General features: G+C 43.4%; 1 protein-coding gene across 2 annotated transcripts in view; it reads left to right on the top strand.

Moving 5' to 3' along the window:
• The window catches only part of DMTF1 (cyclin D binding myb like transcription factor 1), a 54742-nt gene that overhangs the window by 35084 nt on the left and 2155 nt on the right, over positions 1-17503 (top strand). For both annotated transcript variants that reach the window (XM_075926131.1, XM_075926126.1), the window contains exons 12-16: positions 3220-3435; positions 6986-7071; positions 8509-8667; positions 9944-10327; positions 17348-17495. In XM_075926131.1, the coding sequence (XP_075782246.1) occupies positions 3220-3435; positions 6986-7071; positions 8509-8667; positions 9944-10327; positions 17348-17495 (993 nt within the window). The remainder of the gene's footprint in view (positions 1-3219; positions 3436-6985; positions 7072-8508; positions 8668-9943; positions 10328-17347; positions 17496-17503) is intronic.

Below are 17503 nucleotides of genomic sequence, written 5' to 3'. Positions count from 1 at the left end.
GATTCTCTGTAGAAAATGAGATGTGAAAGTGTTGTGTGCATATGTTTGAGTTTTTCACGAGAAACAACTAAAAAACCGTGTGCACACAACTAATTTTGTGCAGTTCAGGATTAAGTCATTTATAACAACACAGCACTGTAATTTATTTGTGTTGAAAACAAAAATAAGTTTTTTAATAAAGAACAGAGATTCACAGATTAAAGTGAATATTGAGAGAGAATAATTGAAGCAAAAACAGTTACAAATAAACAAAAGTAACACATGCTTTCCGGTGATTAAAATTTAGGCTATAATCTTTGTCTAAAAAAGCCTGTCACTTAACCTTTTTTTTTTTTTTTTTTTTTTTTTTTTTTGTCATAACCAGGATGGAGATTTTCATGAATATCTGTACACTATCAAAGAGGTTTCCTTAGATAACACTGGGATATTTTTTCTTTCTTATAATCCAGTAACTCTTTGAAACATGACCTTTTGAAGTGCACCCCCAAATTACTTTTCTCCCCTAGAGCTTGTCTCCAGTCTGTTGGCCACATCTTAAGTTGATAGTTCCCCCAAACACTGGTTTTTCCTGTTGTCTTATAGCAAATGGGACTTCCTTTGTGTTGGTTCCACAATACTTAAGTTATATATTAGAGCAGTGGTCTCCAACCTTTTTACACCCAAGATCACTTTTTAAGTTTCAGAACAGGCGAAGATCTACCGCACTGCCCTTTCCTTGAAGCCCCGCCCTCTCTATTCTCCTGCCCATCACTTGCTATCCCCAGCCCTTATACACTCTGTTAAACAATTTATTTTTAAATTATGCAATATATAAAATTAAAATCACATGTTTATAGTTATGAAATAAATGGTCTGTTTTTAATTCATGCTATTTAAATGTCAAATGAAGCATTTACAATTATACATTTTGTTCTCTGCTATTTTGTAAATCTAAAATCAAGTATTGATAATTATTTATTTTTTCTTCCAATAACAAAGTCTCAGTGTGACACCTATGACTGAACAGTATCTGCCAGTGTCTTGAAGTCTGGGTTGTAGTCTGAGATTGCTAGTCGTATACAGTCCATCAGACGGGTATCTGTGATCCTGCGCTCAGCCTGGGAAGCTTGCTCCAGCACAGCTGGAGCTAGACGCAGCCTCCCTGGGCTGAGCACAGGGCGGCCGGGCTGGAGGGAAGAGAAGTGGCTGCCCAGCCAGCTGGCCATGGCGCTCAGCCAGGGTGCACCAAGCTCCATGTGGGCAGGTGCAGAGGAGAAGCCGCCGATCAGCTGGAGCGTGGGGCAGCCGCTTTCAGCTGAAAGCCACAGTCAGCTTGCTGGAATGTTTCAGCCCTCCCAACCTCCCAGCTCCCACCATTCCTCGCAGCTACTCGCCTGTGTTGTTGCTTTGTGAGTAGCTGCTCCTCAAATGAGGAAATCTAATGTAAATGTACTGTGCAGGTGCGCAGTTCAGAGAGAGCTCAAGAGCTACTCTTAGAGCCCCTGAGATCTACCGATAGATCGCGATCTACTGGTTGGTGACCACGGTATTAGAGACAGGAAGAAATCAGTTTCTTCATTTGGTTACAGACTTTAAAGCATAGTCTCAATAACTATCCGTAATTCCTCATAGTATGAATTCATACATTTCACAATGATGGTAACAAGTAGTATGTCACCAGCTTTTGTTTGATACCACACATATTTTTATAGATAAGTTCTATGACAATTGTATATTAGGGATGTAAAAGAGTAGTAGAATAGTTGACTACCCAATAAGCCTACGCTTACTGGGTAGTCGAATTGACTACTCTTATTTCTCCTCCTCTCCTTGCTGCCTTTATATCAGCACTGGGTCCTGGACCTACTCCCACTGCAGCTCTACAGTTTAAATGGAGTAGGAGCAAGGTTATCTGCACACCTGGCTCTTACTGCATTTAAACTGCAGAGCTGCAGTTGCTCCTTATCAACTAGTCGATACATATTGCATCGAGTACACAATTAGTCGTTTACTCGATCCTTAACATCCTTACTGTGTATTCGGTGTAGCAAGCTTGTTAGACCTGAGAGGAATAGCTGACTCAGAGTAGTGAATCACTAATGGGCATCTGTGTTGCCTACTTCCAAGGCACAGCTGAAATGGAGACTGGTCTTTTAACACATACCAGCATAAAACACTGTCTAGTTCAGAATGGTGGTTGTTAGAATAGAAAGAGAGGAGAGAGAATTCAGATGGGAATTTGGGTTTAAACAAATACTTAAATGTATAAGACAGACAGAGGAACAAAGTGGTAAACAGACAGAGGTAAAAAGTGAAAGTAGAACAGATAGATGGAAAGGATAGTAAAAGGCAGAGAAAGATTAATAAGACACAAAGAGAACAAAAAATGGAGAACAGAAGACCGATGGGAATTACCAGACACTAGCAAATCTGTGGCTCATCTAGACAACTTTCCTGTCTGTTCTGCTGATAGAAGCCAGCATCAGATAGATCAGTCTGTCCTTTGTCTTCTTTCTCCCACAAGAAGTACCTGTGATCGCACTCAAAACTGTCAAGGTTCTCATCTTCAGAGTCCATGCTAGCTATGATGTCTCCTTGAAAAAGCATCGTCTTGTCAGGGACTCAACTGAAGGAAACAAAGCATGGCTTCAAATGGAAAGCTGCATGGTTTCTCACAGGTTTCATGCTGTCCTGGCCCTTCAGCATTTCCAGACTTTTTTAGATGCTGGGCTTGCCTGCTCAGTGTCTCCCTCCCAATTTCTCTGGTGGTTAATAATCAGAGAGTTGCCACATGGTCTTTGCAAGGCAGGGAATAGTAACTCTGGCTCTAGCCAGGCAGATCAAAGGACCATGAGCCTAAACTATTGCTGAAATATGTTTGTTGCAAATGCCTGAGAAGATCCCCATTTCATATGGACACAGGCCTCACGTATAGCCATAGGAAACATCATGGGGATGGGGCTAGTAACTTGTTTGTCAAGGCAGCAGAGAGAGAAGCAATTGGGAAGCATTTATTTTTGTCAATATTCCAGCAATTACTCCCGTTGGGATGGTAAATCAGTGATGCTCTACTTGGATTGCTTTCCCTACCAGCAGCATATGGTCTCACAAACCTAAAGGGCTCTTGAAGTTATGAAGAGTCCAGTGATTGAACTCCTCAGTTTAGATCGGATGCATGGTGTTAATTCCAGATGTCTCTCTCCAGCATGTCTGAGAATGAATGTTCTTTTTTTCCCTTAGTGCTAATAAAAGGTCTTAAACAGCTGCATGAGAACCAAAAAAACAACCCAGGACACCAGCTTTCAGAGAATAAATCTGAAAGTGGGTTACCGAGCACTCATTCTAATTCAGGGGTTCAGCATGTACAGATTCGAGTGGCTCACTTGGAAGAGAATGCAGGTAGCTCTCCGAGTCCAATGGCAGCTTTGCAGATTCCAGTCCAGATTACTCATGTCTGTAAGTAGTTGAAACTCAACTTGTTATTGTCCTATAATAAACATTTACAGTTTTAAGAGGATGATGAAATTAAAGTATTTTACAGAGTTTATGTTTGAGTGCCACTTGGATTATGTGGTTATAGGACAGGACAGAGTTGGGAAACCTGGGTTCCATTTCCAACTCTACCTCAAACTTGATATGTGACTCTGGGCAATCATTTGTAGTTTATTACAAATGTATCTGTATTGCAGTACCACCTGGAGGTCTGAGGTGGGGATTCTGTTACAGGCTGTACATGCACACACATCCCCACTTACCTTTCTCACAGCTCTATATAGGTTCCCCTCCATCACTGAAATGCCACTTAGGTTCTGAGATTGTAAATAATTCAGAGTAGGTACTGTCTTCATATATGTGCATATGGTACCTAGTACATAGGGTTTGGAGCTTCTGGGTTCTATTGCAATATACATTTTTAATTATTCTTTCTAAGTTCTGGAAATTTACTATGTTCATATAATATTTTCACTTAAACTCATAAGTTGTAAATTAATATTTCCTACCTCTTCCTCTCCCACTCTGCTGCTTCTGATACAGAGGCAGCTATACATTTAAACATGTATACTAACACATCTCTAGTAGTAATTTTATGTTTTCTTACTGTTCACTGATAAAAGTATTAGAGACAAAAACTGATCCCTATAGGATCCCACTAGAGAAATACCTATTCAGTGATGATTCCGTTTACATTTACATTTTAAGATGTAAAAGTTGGCCGGTTTTGAATCCACTGAAGTATACCCTGTTAATTTTGCATCATCTGGGTTTTTTCACCAAGGTGTCATGCAGTACCAAGTCACATGCTTTACAAAAGTCTAGGGGTATGTTTACATTACAACTGTTAATAAGCCTTCCTGCCCAGGTAGACCAATTTGTGTTAGTTGGGTAGGACCTGGTGTTCTCAAACTTGGGGTAGTCACCCTTTAAGGAGTCACAAGGTTATTACATGGGGTATCACAAGTTGTCAGCCTCCACCCTCAAACCCTGCTTCACCTCCAGCATTTATAATAGTGTTAAATGTGTTATTAATTTGTAAGGTGGGGGAAATTCAGAGGTTTGGTGTATGAAAAGGGTTACGAAAGTTTGAGAACCCCTCGGTTAGAGTTAGTGCACTAAAGTAGCAGTGTGGATCTAGGGGCACTGGTGGCGGCTCACACTAGCCACCTGAGCACAAACCCACTTGCCCTACAGGGGCTGAGTTCAGGTAGCTAGTCTAAGCCTGCACCAGTGACCCACTGTCCACACTGGTATTTTCAACACATTAGTTGAGCCTCCCCAGCACAAGTCTTGTCTGTGTGAGCCTGGATCGGGGTGGGCAAGAAGCAGCTTGCGGGCCAAATTTGGCCCACAGCTGCCTTGCCGACACCCTTATCATAGAGCAGCTCCACCCACTTTAAACAGCAGACTGCTAATTGTTCTGCAAATTGGGCCGGGAGGAGAAAGCTTCACACGGTGTCCCCACCTCCTAGCAAAATCTCCAAGTTCCCATTGGCCAATAGGAGATGAGAAATGTTGCTGAAAGCAGGGGCAGCAAATGAAGCCTCTCCTCTCCCTTTTTCCCTGTGCTGGAGCAGCCTGCCCAGCACACAGGCAGGATTCCTGCAGAGCTGCTTACCTGGGAGCCACCTAGTTAAGCGCTTCTCAGCCAGAGCCTGCCTCTGCCCCCCACTCTTTCCCCACTCCTCCCAGACCCTGCACCTCACCTATGTCTCCCTCCTTCAAGCCAAAATTCTTTCCTGCACCCATTCCCCCCCCCCGACCCTTCTCCCCATCCTTCTACCCCATGTCACCACCCAAACCCCTTCCCCCTCCTTCTCCCAGGTCACAACTCCCTCCCAGACCTCCCACACTCTTCCCCCAGGCCAGAATCATCTCCTGACCCATAACCTCTACTGGACCCATCACCTCAAGCTCTTGACCCAGATCATAACTCCCTCCTTCATCCAAACTCCATTCTACACCCCACCTGCCATCCCAAACCCCGTGCTCCCTCCACAGAAGTGTGATCCTTTACCACTTACCAAAATCTTGAAGTGCCCCCCCCCCCCATTAAAAATTATTGCCCACCCATGGCCTGGATGCTCACTCCCAGCACTCTTGTGGCCATAGCCTAAGTATAAAGTATATTACATCAATACTACTCCCCATTATCGACCAACCTTATAATCTATTCACCCATTCCCCCCCCCCGACCCTTCTCCCCATCCTTCTACCCCATGTCACCACCCAAACCCCTTCCCCCTCCTTCTCCCAGGTCACAACTCCCTCCCAGACCTCCCACACTCTTCCCCCAGGCCAGAATCATCTCCTGACCCATAACCTCTACTGGACCCATCACCTCAAGCTTTTGACCCAGATCATAACTCCCTCCTTCATCCAAACTCCATTCTACACCCCACCTGCCATCCCAAACCCCGTGCTCCCTCCACAGAAGTGTGATCCTTTACCACTTACCAAAATCTTGAAGTGCCCCCCCCCCCATTAAAAATTATTGCCCACCCATGGCCTGGATGCTCACTCCCAGCACTCTTGTGGCCATAGCCTAAGTATAAAGTATATTACATCAATACTACTCCCCATTATCGACCAACCTTATAATCTATTACCATAGAGCAGCTCCGAGACAGGAGGGGGTTTTCCATAACCCAGTGTTGCTTGGCATTGATTGTATGATTCTCTGTTAATTCTTTATTAATCAAGTGCAGTGCCAGGCTGATAGACTTATAATGACTTGAATCATCCTGATTACCTTATTTAAGTGTTGTCATGACATTAACTTTTATCCAGCCCCCAGGAATTTCCCCAGTTTTCCACAATTTATGGAAAATCAAAATAGTCTAGATTGCTCCTCAGCCAGTGCTTCTAAAACTTGTGGGGAGCAAATATCTGGACATGCTGATTTTAAATGTCTAATATCAATAGCTTCTATTTAGTATCCTCCTTACTGTTAAAATTGCTTGCAGTAACCCCATGGAACAGTCAAAACTCCTTTAGTGTTATCATCTGCACCTTCAGTAGGTTGCAGCCATTATGTACAATGTGATTAAATATACTTGAGTGTATCTTACACTTCATCAATTTGTGCACATACACATTACAGGAGGACAGAAAGGAATGCAAATAAAGGATCAGTTTTCAGCTGGTGTAAAACAACTCAGAACATAGCTGCATTGACTTGTCACTGATTTACACCAGTTATCTTATTAATACTTATTCCAGAATATTATGTCTTTAAAATGTCATTGCAAACATAAATCATTAGATCCTTGTAATGCCATTTTGTTTTTCAATCCCTATGTAGTTGTTAATCATACTTTTTTCCCCTCTATTTTCTTCTTGTGTAAAATTGATTCTTTAAAGAGTCTAGATACAGATACAAATCTTGCTATTAGTACAGAGGTTAGCTTTCTTTTTTCAGTAGTATGAGTGAGTAATATGCTGCTGACACCCTTCTGTGCTGATACATTTTGGGTTCCATGAGTTTTTTCTTTTTCTCCTACTCCTGTAGCCTCTGCTGATTCTCCTGCTACTGCTGTTGACTCTGAGACAATAACACTAAATAGTGGAACACTACAGACCTTTGAGATTCTCCCAGTAAGTAATATAGATCTTGCGTAGCAACATCACATTTATCTTTGAAATGCAATTAAATTGTTAGATATGGTAGTTGACTTTCAAAATTGGGAAGGGGGGAGGAGTGAGTTTCAATGGTGATTCTAAAGTATACGTCTGTTACAAAATCCACAGCAAAAGGCCAGCCTAGATGTGATTTAAGTGAAGTTTATAACATGAGACTCTTGCTGACAAAAGAGCCCTGCTCCTGTACCATTCATCCCATTATTGCTAGCGCATATTCTCTTTTTACTCAGCGGTGAAAGTAACTTACAAGTGCTGTCCTATTGCAACCCGGGGCTCTGCCAGCTCTTTAAATAGCTTCCTGCTGGCTTTTGCCACAGCTCAGCCAGCTCTTGCTGGAGCTGCGCACCAGGGTGCACCTGCTTACTTTCACCTTTTGTTTTACTACTGCTGCAGTGGCAAATGAGTCTAAAGCAGTGTTTCTTAAACTGTGTTCCATGCAGTTGGAGGTGTGCTGCGGAGAACAACAGAATTCAAAATGGCCACCCTTAAAGGGGCAGGCGACTTTTTTTTCTTAATAGCTCCCCCTCTTCCTCACCCCCCCCCCGACCCTTCTTCCCCCCCCGACTTGTTTCCCCCTCTCCCCCCTCCCCCGCAAACAAAAAATCCTTGGTGTTCCTCAAAAACAAATTTTGGTGTTCCTTGGTCTTAAAAAGTTTAAGAAACACTGGTCTAGAGGCCCTGGGATGCCATATCCTCATTGAACAGTTGTGGCAAGAGTGGCCTAGCTCCTCTTCACTCCCCTCTGTGAGCAAGACCAGGAAGTCAAGAATTTCTCCTGATCTTTCCCGCCCATGGGTTGCTGGCATCTTTTTCGTCTCCCCTTTTCCATTTGGCTAGACAGGGCCTAATTCAACTCCTGTTGGTTCTTTCCATTGACTTCAGTGGGAGTTGGATCAAAGCCAGGAAAGGAGGGGCAGGCAAGAATTAAACTACCAGTGGATGTAAATTCCAAGTGGATTTAGGGTATCAGACTCTGCGTTTACCAGAGTCTTAATTTCAGTGTAAACTGTATAAAAAGATTCCTTCGCCAATGCAATTCAAGATTTTCATTCCAGTTTAGCCATGTCTCTGTGGTAACTATTCTATCCATTGCCATACAGGAGGGGGGACAGAACAGAACCCTATACTAACCCTTATGAGGAAGTCCTTAGGGGAGAGAGGCAGTTGCCAGGATTACAGATAATTAGTTCTTCACTAATTTAGCTTGCTGAAGGGAACTGAGCTTTTTAAAGTTACTCCTGTTAAATTGTGGTTACTAAAACATGGAAGGTATTATTCCAGTATGATTTCTAGCTAGCTGGACTCCCTATACATGACTGTATTAGGAGCCTTAAACATGATTCAGAAAGCAGGGGCATCTTTGTATTGATTTTTTTCCCCCCTCTTTCTCAGTCTTTCCACCTCCAGCCCACTGGAACTCCAGGCACTTACTTGCTACAGACAAGCTCAAACCAAGGTCTTCCTTTAACACTGACTACCAGTCCCACAGTGACTCTGACAGCTGCTGCCGCTCCTGCCTCCCCAGAGCAGATCATAGTTCATGCCTTATCCGTACGTATCTCCAACAGTTAACAAGCTGAAACATCCTGGGGAAAGGGTGGGCTAATAATTATTGCCTGGCAGCTGCTGTTGTTACTTCAGGTGTTGATTGCCTCCATTTGCTAAAGTTACAAAGTAGTTCCCAGTGCATAGACCTTTCTGACATGCTCGTCACTTTCCAAAATACTCTCTTTGGAGCTGAAAATTTCCATACTTTCTCTTTGTCCAGTCACAGGTAAAATAAAATTATTTTGGCCATTTTAAAATTATTAAAGAGTGAAAATTTCCCATTTAAAAAAATTCCTCTTCAAACCACAGACAGCAGAAAACTTGCTGAAGTTTGAAACTTTGTATAGGTATAGTCCTTAATGGAGATGAGTGCTTTGATTGAAGATTTAAACAGGTTTAAACATGCAGTGTCTCCCTCTACTGGTTGGCTTTAACAAAATTAAAATCTGTTATCTACCACTTTGTAGGATTAATTATCTGGCTGTTATTGAAATCTTCACAACTGTCAATTTATTCTCATACCTTCGTAAGATAGGGAAGTATTGTGCCTTGTTAGCAGAGGTAAAAAACTGAAAGATGTTGAAAGTCACATAGAACATTTGTTGCAGTTATAGAACTAGAACTCTGATTTCTTGAAATTATGTTCCTTTAAGCACTTAAGTGGTATGAGCTCGTGCTTTTGATGCTGAAGGTATCTGGTTTCATCAGTGCTGATGATTTTGCTGTCTCAAGTTAAGTAATGCTTATCACTATCCTTTGTTACAAACACAAAGGAAGAAATGTTGCTTAATAGCAAGATTACAGTCTAGAGAAATTCAGGACCCCTTCTGTTATGGCTGCAGTTCTGCTACTCATTCACTTTACCTTGCTGTGTTTCTATTTATGTACTCATCTAAAAACTAGATAAAATAGCTTCACCCAGGTTGCAGATTCAAAGAGTTGAAGGCCAGAAGGGACCATCAGAGCATCTAGACCAGCGGTTCCCAATCTGTTGTCCACGGACCACAGTACTGCAGGGGATCTGTGCAAAGTTTTCTTTCCTTACTTTTCTTTTTTCCCTCCTCCCTCAGAAAGGGGGGGTTCCATGAAATGTTAATAGATTGAAAAGGGGTCCATATGCTTAAAAAGGTTGGGAACCACTGATCTCCTCTGTTACAGACGATTACATTTCACCCAGTTAGCCATCTGTTGACCCCAGTAACTTCTGTATGACAAAAGACAGATTAAAAAAAACTTCTGAATATTATTTTTTTGTGTCCTTTGTTAATACTTCTTACAGCCAGAACATTTGCTGAATGCAGCTGATAATGTCACAGTGCAGTGCCACACGCCAAGTGTAATAATTCGCACTGTTGCTACTGAAGACATCTCCTCTGTAACCCAAGCTGAACTTACTGTCGATTCGCACATTCAGTCAGCTGACCTGACAGATCCTCCGAGTACTCTGGAAGCAGATACTTTTCCAGATGAAATGCATCAGTCCAAGCTGAGCGATGAAGAGCAGTCTGCCTATATTGACGATGACTCCTCCAAATTTAGTGGCAGAAATAGTACTGAACTGATAGAAGGGGTTATGGGAAGATCAGAAGAGGAGATCTCAGACACAGACCTGAAACGTGAAGAGGGATCCCACTCCACTTTAACTGGCACTTACGTCACTGAGGTAAGGAAGTGCATGCCGAAACTATCAGAATATCTGAAACATTGCCTTTAAGGGAAGAGAGAAAATGAAGGTTCAAAATAAAGCATGATGAGAACATTAAGTGTCATTATGAATGTGTCATTAGTGCTGAGTGTTTTGTGGAGAGTCTTTTTCTGTCTCAGAACTTCGTAACCCCCACATGTTGTTATGGTGATAGATCATGGGTAGGGTTTGGACTCAGATTTAGTGGTGCAGAAATCTCACAAGTGGGCTAGCAATATGGATTCCCAAATCCTCATCCTGAGGATTTTGCTTTCATGCAGGTAGGTAGCACAATATTAGTGTGACCTACCCTAGTATGGCTCAAAGCAGTGTACTACTGGTTTATAGTTTTAGGAGATAAATGAGCCAGCTGTTTGTCTGCCAAGTCACTGTCTGTACTTTACAGGTGTGCTAGGTAAGCAAAGGAAGTAAAGTACAGCATTCCTCAAAGTTAACTTTTTACTCTACTAAACTTGCTAGTATACTCTTAGCTGCAACAGACTTTTCATGGCTTTTTTGCAGGCTTCAGTTGGTTAAGCAGAATAGTCCAATTATTAACTGCTCAGCTCTTCAGTAAAGAGTCAGTTGTGAAACAAATCTGTGTCTTTAGTAATAACAACCTCATGCAGCTCCACATCTCAGATATTACCACATCTCAGATACCACCACTAAATAAGTACTCAACTAGAGCTATGGTATCAGGTTTGTACCAAGCTCTGCATCTGTTCATCAACTGGAACATCTGACAGGGATAAATATCAAGAAATAAGACAAACTTCTGTGCTTTTTAAAATATCCTGCTCCTTAAAAGAAAAAACTTGTTAAAGTTTATGAGATTAAATTGTACTTTCCCTTCAACAAATTGTTCTCCAAAGTGAAGGATATAACAAATGCTACATTTTTCTGACTCAATGGGAAACCCACTGTAATTCAGATTGTATTATGTTTAGTTTCTGCAACAGTGAGCAGATATGTACACTGAATTTTCTCTCGCTATTCTTATGAGCAGAATCACTACATCCTATGTACAATCCAAAACAACTGACTTTGGTCAATTTGCCTCCTTTTGTTTTCCCTTAAATTGAAATGGATGCAATAAAAAACTCTCTTTTAGGTGGTTTGAGAGCTCTACTTTAGCAGTTTAATCTTTGGATTATCTCACAGGATTTAAAAAAGATAAATTACCATGTTTGGAATATAAGGACAAGAATGCTAGCAATTCAAAATGTAAACTTTCAAGACATTAGTTATGGGTAACGGTATGAAAAGATGTGTTCTTCTTCGAGTGCTTTTCCTGTCGATTCCAATCAAGGGTGTGTGTGCACGTGCGCACAGAAGCCGGAAGATTTTTCCTTTAGCATCATCTGTCAGATCAGTCCTCTGGAGTTGTGCCCTCATGGTGCCTAATATAGAACCCTGCTGCCCTGACAATCTCCAGTTCCTTCTATCTACCCAAGTGATGGCAGCTGGAACCTTTTGCTTTTGCTCCAGCAAGCACCTTTAACAGTGTCCTACTCTCATTTGTATAGTCATTAGTAATATTTGTTAGTTTTTTTTAGTGTAAGGGTGTACCCTCTTCCTTTTTTCCCTGCACCAGGGCATGCCTCTGTTGCCAGAGTTCAAAGCTTGCAAGAACTGTGGCAAGTTTATGCTGAAAAGTGATTCCTCACCCCAAATGCCTGAAGTGCCTTGATGAGAGTCACCAAAAAGAAAAGTGCTGCATCTGCAAAAGTTTTTGACTGCAGACACTTAAGGATCATGAGCAAAGGCTTAGGATCCTGCTCATGGAGGCAGCTACCCCCTTAATCTGACCTGAGGTCAATGGATCCTGCATGGAACATCTCTTCTGTGCATAGCGCACCAATGCTGCTGGCACGCAACTCGGCACCTAACAGGGAGCGGCACCACAGACCATAAGATGATCAGGTGCCAATCTTCATCTCCAGTTCCCTAGAAAAAGAAGAAGCAGGAGAGAGGACCATCTTCCACTCCTCAGAGATAGGAGGCAGCCACAAAGAGGCCCCAGATCCCTCAGTCCACTTGCAGGGAGCCACTTGCAGCCCCCCATGTAACCATAACTGAAATTTTCAGTGGTTACACGATTACTTAAACACCTTTTAACATCCCTACTCCAAATCAGAAGTGGAAGCTCACATGGAGTTCATCAGAACCACTTTAACAACTTAGGTCTCCCCTTAAAACGAAGCAAAATCTATTTTGTCCAGTCCAGAGGATAGAGTTTGTAGGGGTAATACTGCGCTCAAACCAAGCCAGGGCATACTTGCCAGAGGCAAGATTTCAGTCCCTAGTTCAAGGGTAGCAATAATTTTAGATGGGGGGCCATGTCACTAATTTTTGAAGTGGCCACAGGCTGTCCTGGAAAGGGCGAGGCCAGGACACTTCTGTGCTCCCCTACCTGAGGGTGGCGGATCACTTGAAGTCTTTGCCCTCGCCATCCACCCACCTAGAGTGAACTGCCAGCTGTTCTGAACGACTGACAGTTCCCTTGATGCATCTGCACCCCACGCGGTGGGAGGTCAATTAGGTGTGGGGGGAGCATAGGAAGTTTTTCACTCCCTGCCCCCACCTTACAAGGGGCACGCAGCACTTTCGTTCTAAGCGCCATGCACCCTTTGCAGGGCAGGAGGAGACTTCATGCACTCCCCTTACCTCTAAACCCTGATTGGCCTGGGGGGCGGGAGAGCAGCAGGGCGTCTGAGAGCCAGATCCACCCACTTGGCAGGCTGGATATAGTCTGCCGAGCTCCCTTTGCCCACTCCTGGCCTAGTTGATCTCATTCAGGGCTTCAGATACTTTCCCACCATCACAGCAAGGAACTGTCTGAAGCTTCTCGGACACATGGCTGCCTGTACCTACGTGGGGCAGTACACCAGGATCAGGCCTCCTCAGTCATGGCTGGTGTCAGTGTATCAACCAGCATGGGACAGCTTTGACAGGATGCTCAACTCCCTCCTGTGGTGGTGGGTAGATCTTCAGGAGACTTGCTCAGGATTCCCCTTTGCTTCTCTGCATCCGTCCCTGTCACTAGTGCTGGATGCCTCAGATGTGGGATAAGGAGCTCATCTCGGGGACCTCTGGTCTCGAGCGGATCTGGCTTTCCACATCAATGTCAGTTGAATTTGGTGTGCCTGGCATGCTAGATCTTCCAGAGACAGCTAACATGGCAGTGTCAATCAATTATGATGCACAATACAACAGCAGTGTTCTGTATCAGCAAATGGTGAGGGGTACAAGCTCCTTGCCTCTGTGCTGAGAAGCCCTCATGCTGTAGGCCTCTTGTGTAGAACATGCAATACACCTGCAAGCCTTGTACTTCCCTGAAGTACAGGAGAAGCTGGTGGATCATCTCAGCAGGTTGTTGAATAGCTACGAGTGGTCCCTTTGCCCAAACATAGCAAATTGCATCTTCCAGAGGCGGGGATTTCCTTAAATAGACCTATTCACTGCACAATACAACAGGAAGTGTCCTCAGTTCTGCTCCTTCCAAAATCACAGTTTGGGCTCCAGCAAGACATGTTGCTTTTCCCATGGGGAGGTCATCTCCTTTATGCTCATATTGCTTGTTCACAAGTACTCCTCAAGATCCAGAGGGAACAAGTTCAACTCATGTTGATAGCACCAGCTGGCCCTGTTAGCACTGGTACACATTCCCTTGTAGGTATGTCAGTGGAAGCTCCACTCACCCTACTGCTCTTCCTGGACCTCCTGATGCAAGACACTATTGCCTCCAACATCCGAACCTCAGGTTACTGCACCGCATGGTGTAGAAGCTCCATGGACGAACCCAGTGCTCAAACCAGTTTAGTTAAGTCCTTCTTGGCAGCAAGAATCCCTCTACAAGAGCCACCTACTTCAAGTGGAAGAGATTTTCAGTCTGGTTACCACTCATCCCAATGCTAGCCTCAGTGCCACTTATTCTGGTCTACCGTATCCATCTGAAGCAGTAACGGCTCTGCATCTCGTCAGTAAGGATTCACTTAGCCACCATATCAGTCTTCCACCAGCACACAGACGGCTGTTCGGCATTTGTGAACCCCTCAGTCTATTGATTCTTAAAATGACTTTGCAAACTGTACCCTTAGGTCTGCCAGCCCATCCCTGCTGGGATCTCAGCCTGATCCTCTAGTTTAATGGGACCACCGTTTGAACCATTACCAACACGCTTCCTATCCTACCTCTTGTATAAGGTGGCATTCCTGCTAGTGATACCTTCAGCTAGAAAGGCTTTTGAGCTCAGGGCCCTACATTGTGTTCTATAAGGATAAGGTCTCATCCTGCTTTCCTCCTGAACGCGGTGTCACAGTTCCGCATCAACCAGGACATCTTCCTCCTGGTATTCTAAGCTAAGCCGCATTCCAGCAGTCGGTAACAAAAACTCCACTCTCTGAATGTCTGCAGGTCACAGGCCTTTACATCCTGAGGATGAAACCGTTCAGGAAATTGGTCCAATTATTTGCAGCAGTGATGGGCAGAATGAAAGGTTAGCCTTTCAGGTCATCTCTTCTTGGATAGTGCCCTATGTTTGTGAGTGCTATTATCTCGGAGGAGTTCCTTCACCTCCATATGCTGTGCACTACACCAAGGTGCAGGCTTCATCCACAGCATTCTTGGCACAGATCCCTACTCAGGAAATCTGCAGAGCAGCAATATGATTCTCTGTCCACACTTTCACTACACATTGTGCAATCACTTAACAGGCCAGAAACCATGCAGCCTTCAGTCAGTAGTAGTCGCCGACCTCACCTTCAGAAACTTAGGCTTATGAGTCACCTGACTGGAATAGACATGAACAAGCACTTCTGAGAAGGTAACCATATTTTCATCTTCGGTTGTTCTTCAAGAAGTGTTGTTCATGTCCATTCCAGTACCCACTCTCTTTACCCCACTCTGAGTGGCTGGCAAGAAGTAACTGGGGCTTGGCAGGTCAGCAGGGCTCTGTATTAGGCACCATGTGGATACAACACCAGGGGGCACCAGGCCAACCTGTGGATGCTGCTAAGTGGAGCCCTCTGTATCTCTCGCTGCAAAAATGAGCTGCAGATATAAAGTGGATATCCACAAATTTGCAAGCTTCTATGTACAAAACTTGTATTCATAGCTGTAGCCACAAAAAATGAGCCTTGGATACCCACGGATTTTCAGGGCTCTACTTTTAAGAGAGAAATCTGCTGGTTTCTGTGCATGCACAAGCGCATACATACGCCTGGTTCGAATGATCATGAACAACACATCTTGAACAACAGTCATGAGAAAGTGAGTAACTGGTTTTTTTAGGTTGTTTAATTATCCTAGAAAGAAAAAGCAAATTCAATTGGTAATTTTCAATTATTTATTCTAGCTAACAAGTTTGGAGTCTGTGCAGTTACACTAGTGAAGATTGGAGTATTTTAGCCAAGAGTAATCAGAAGTAAGAGTGACTCAAGACCTTTGTAAACTTCACTTTCCATTTGAGAGAGAATTTATTTTTCCCCAACTGCTGCCATTACAGTTGTTACAGTGAGTGGGAGGTGTGGATTAATTGCAGGGGTTTGATAACTATGTCTGGGAAAAGCGTTCACATGCTTTTCCCTCTGTCCCCTGTACCTTGAGGGCCAGCTTTTCAGTGTAGGCCGAGGAACCACTCTTCAGTGTTGGAAGGTCCAGCTATGTTGTGCTCTCTGCAGGCTTCTTCCTTATTGAATTAGGTACAGCCGTACTTTGCAGCAAGAAGTGCAAGTTAGGGTCCGAGTAGAGAGGGAGAATCCAGCTGTGATACTGACATCACAGGCACATGTTCATTGCTTGACAGTAACTGATAAGGAACGACCAACTGGCTGGCCAGCTATAAAGGTGGTACTAATAAAGCCAAAAAGGGGAACGGGCTTTACTAAAATTGCTGGACCATTTTAGCTATCCCTCTAGTTCCCAAACTTTTCGGCATTACGCCCCCTTTTTGATTTTTGAGAAACCCTCACGTGACACCACCACCACCCCCCAACAGCAGCAAAACTTGTTGAGGAAAAAAATAGGAACTGACCAGGGCCGAAAAACAAAAATAGCAGCAAAACTTGGGAAGGGTGGGATTGACGGGGGGGAGGCTGGGTTGCCTCGTGCCCCCCTCCCCGGAATTTCTTCACACACCCCCAATTTGGGAATGCACGCTTTAAACAATGGCCTGTAGCCCACCCACGCAGTGCATATTCCCGCTGGGAATATGAAAAATCCAGCTACTTTCATATTCCAGTCATCCCTGCAGTTCTATAATAAGCCTTTCGCTGACACCAGTCAAGGTTCGCTCTTCCTTAGCTGTGCTTACAGTAGTTAAAATTTGACAGTGAAAGCAGCAGTGAAATTGTAGTTATGACTCAAGGAGAAGTGTAGGTAAGGTGTTAGGAAAAAATAACTTGCATAATAAATTCGCAGAAAGGGATTATATTTATGATTAGAAGGCTAGAAAGGACTACTGTGATTTAGTCTTACCTCTTGTGTTATCACAGGCTATAAGACTTGCTTAGGTGAGTTTGAACTAGAGAATGATTTACCCTCGAAGTCTTGATTTAAAAGTTTCCAGAGATAGAGAATCCACCCTAACCCTTAGTAAGTTGTTCCAATGGTTAAGCTGCTCTCACTGTTAAATATTTATTTCATTTCTAGTGTGAATTTGTCTAGCTTCACATTTTAACTACTGGCTTGTGTTATAACTGTTACACTGAAGAGCCCTCTTATCTACATGGGGACCAGAACTTGAAAAGTATGTAAATATGTAACACACATCTTAGAGCATCTAAAGAGATGTGTAGCCAACAGTAAGAAAATCGATTGATAGCCATTGTGGTTTGTTTGACAGAGCTTTTGAATATGTTAATCATCTTCTGCTCCTAACTACTACTCGCTCGGGAAAGATCTCAACCTCAGCTAGCACAATGCTCAGTTTTCTAGAAGCAAATGTTTCTGTATCCCATTATGGATAAATCTCTTCTTCAATCTTACATCATGCAGGACCTAGGTTCTCCAGCCATAGAAGAACAAGTTGATCAGTCTGCAATAGGCGATGAAACTGTCCTTATTGTTCCTTCACCCCATGGTTTTATTCAGACATCAGATGATATAGACAATGAATCAGTCTTACCTCTGACAACATTAACAGGTAATATC

The sequence above is a fragment of the Pelodiscus sinensis genome, chromosome 1, assembly GCF_049634645.1.
Source record: "Pelodiscus sinensis isolate JC-2024 chromosome 1, ASM4963464v1, whole genome shotgun sequence".
In the NCBI taxonomy this organism is placed as follows: domain Eukaryota; kingdom Metazoa; phylum Chordata; order Testudines; family Trionychidae; genus Pelodiscus; species Pelodiscus sinensis.
The sequence above is the reverse complement of the archived record's forward strand: the minus strand, read 5'-3'. Positions and strand labels throughout refer to the sequence as shown.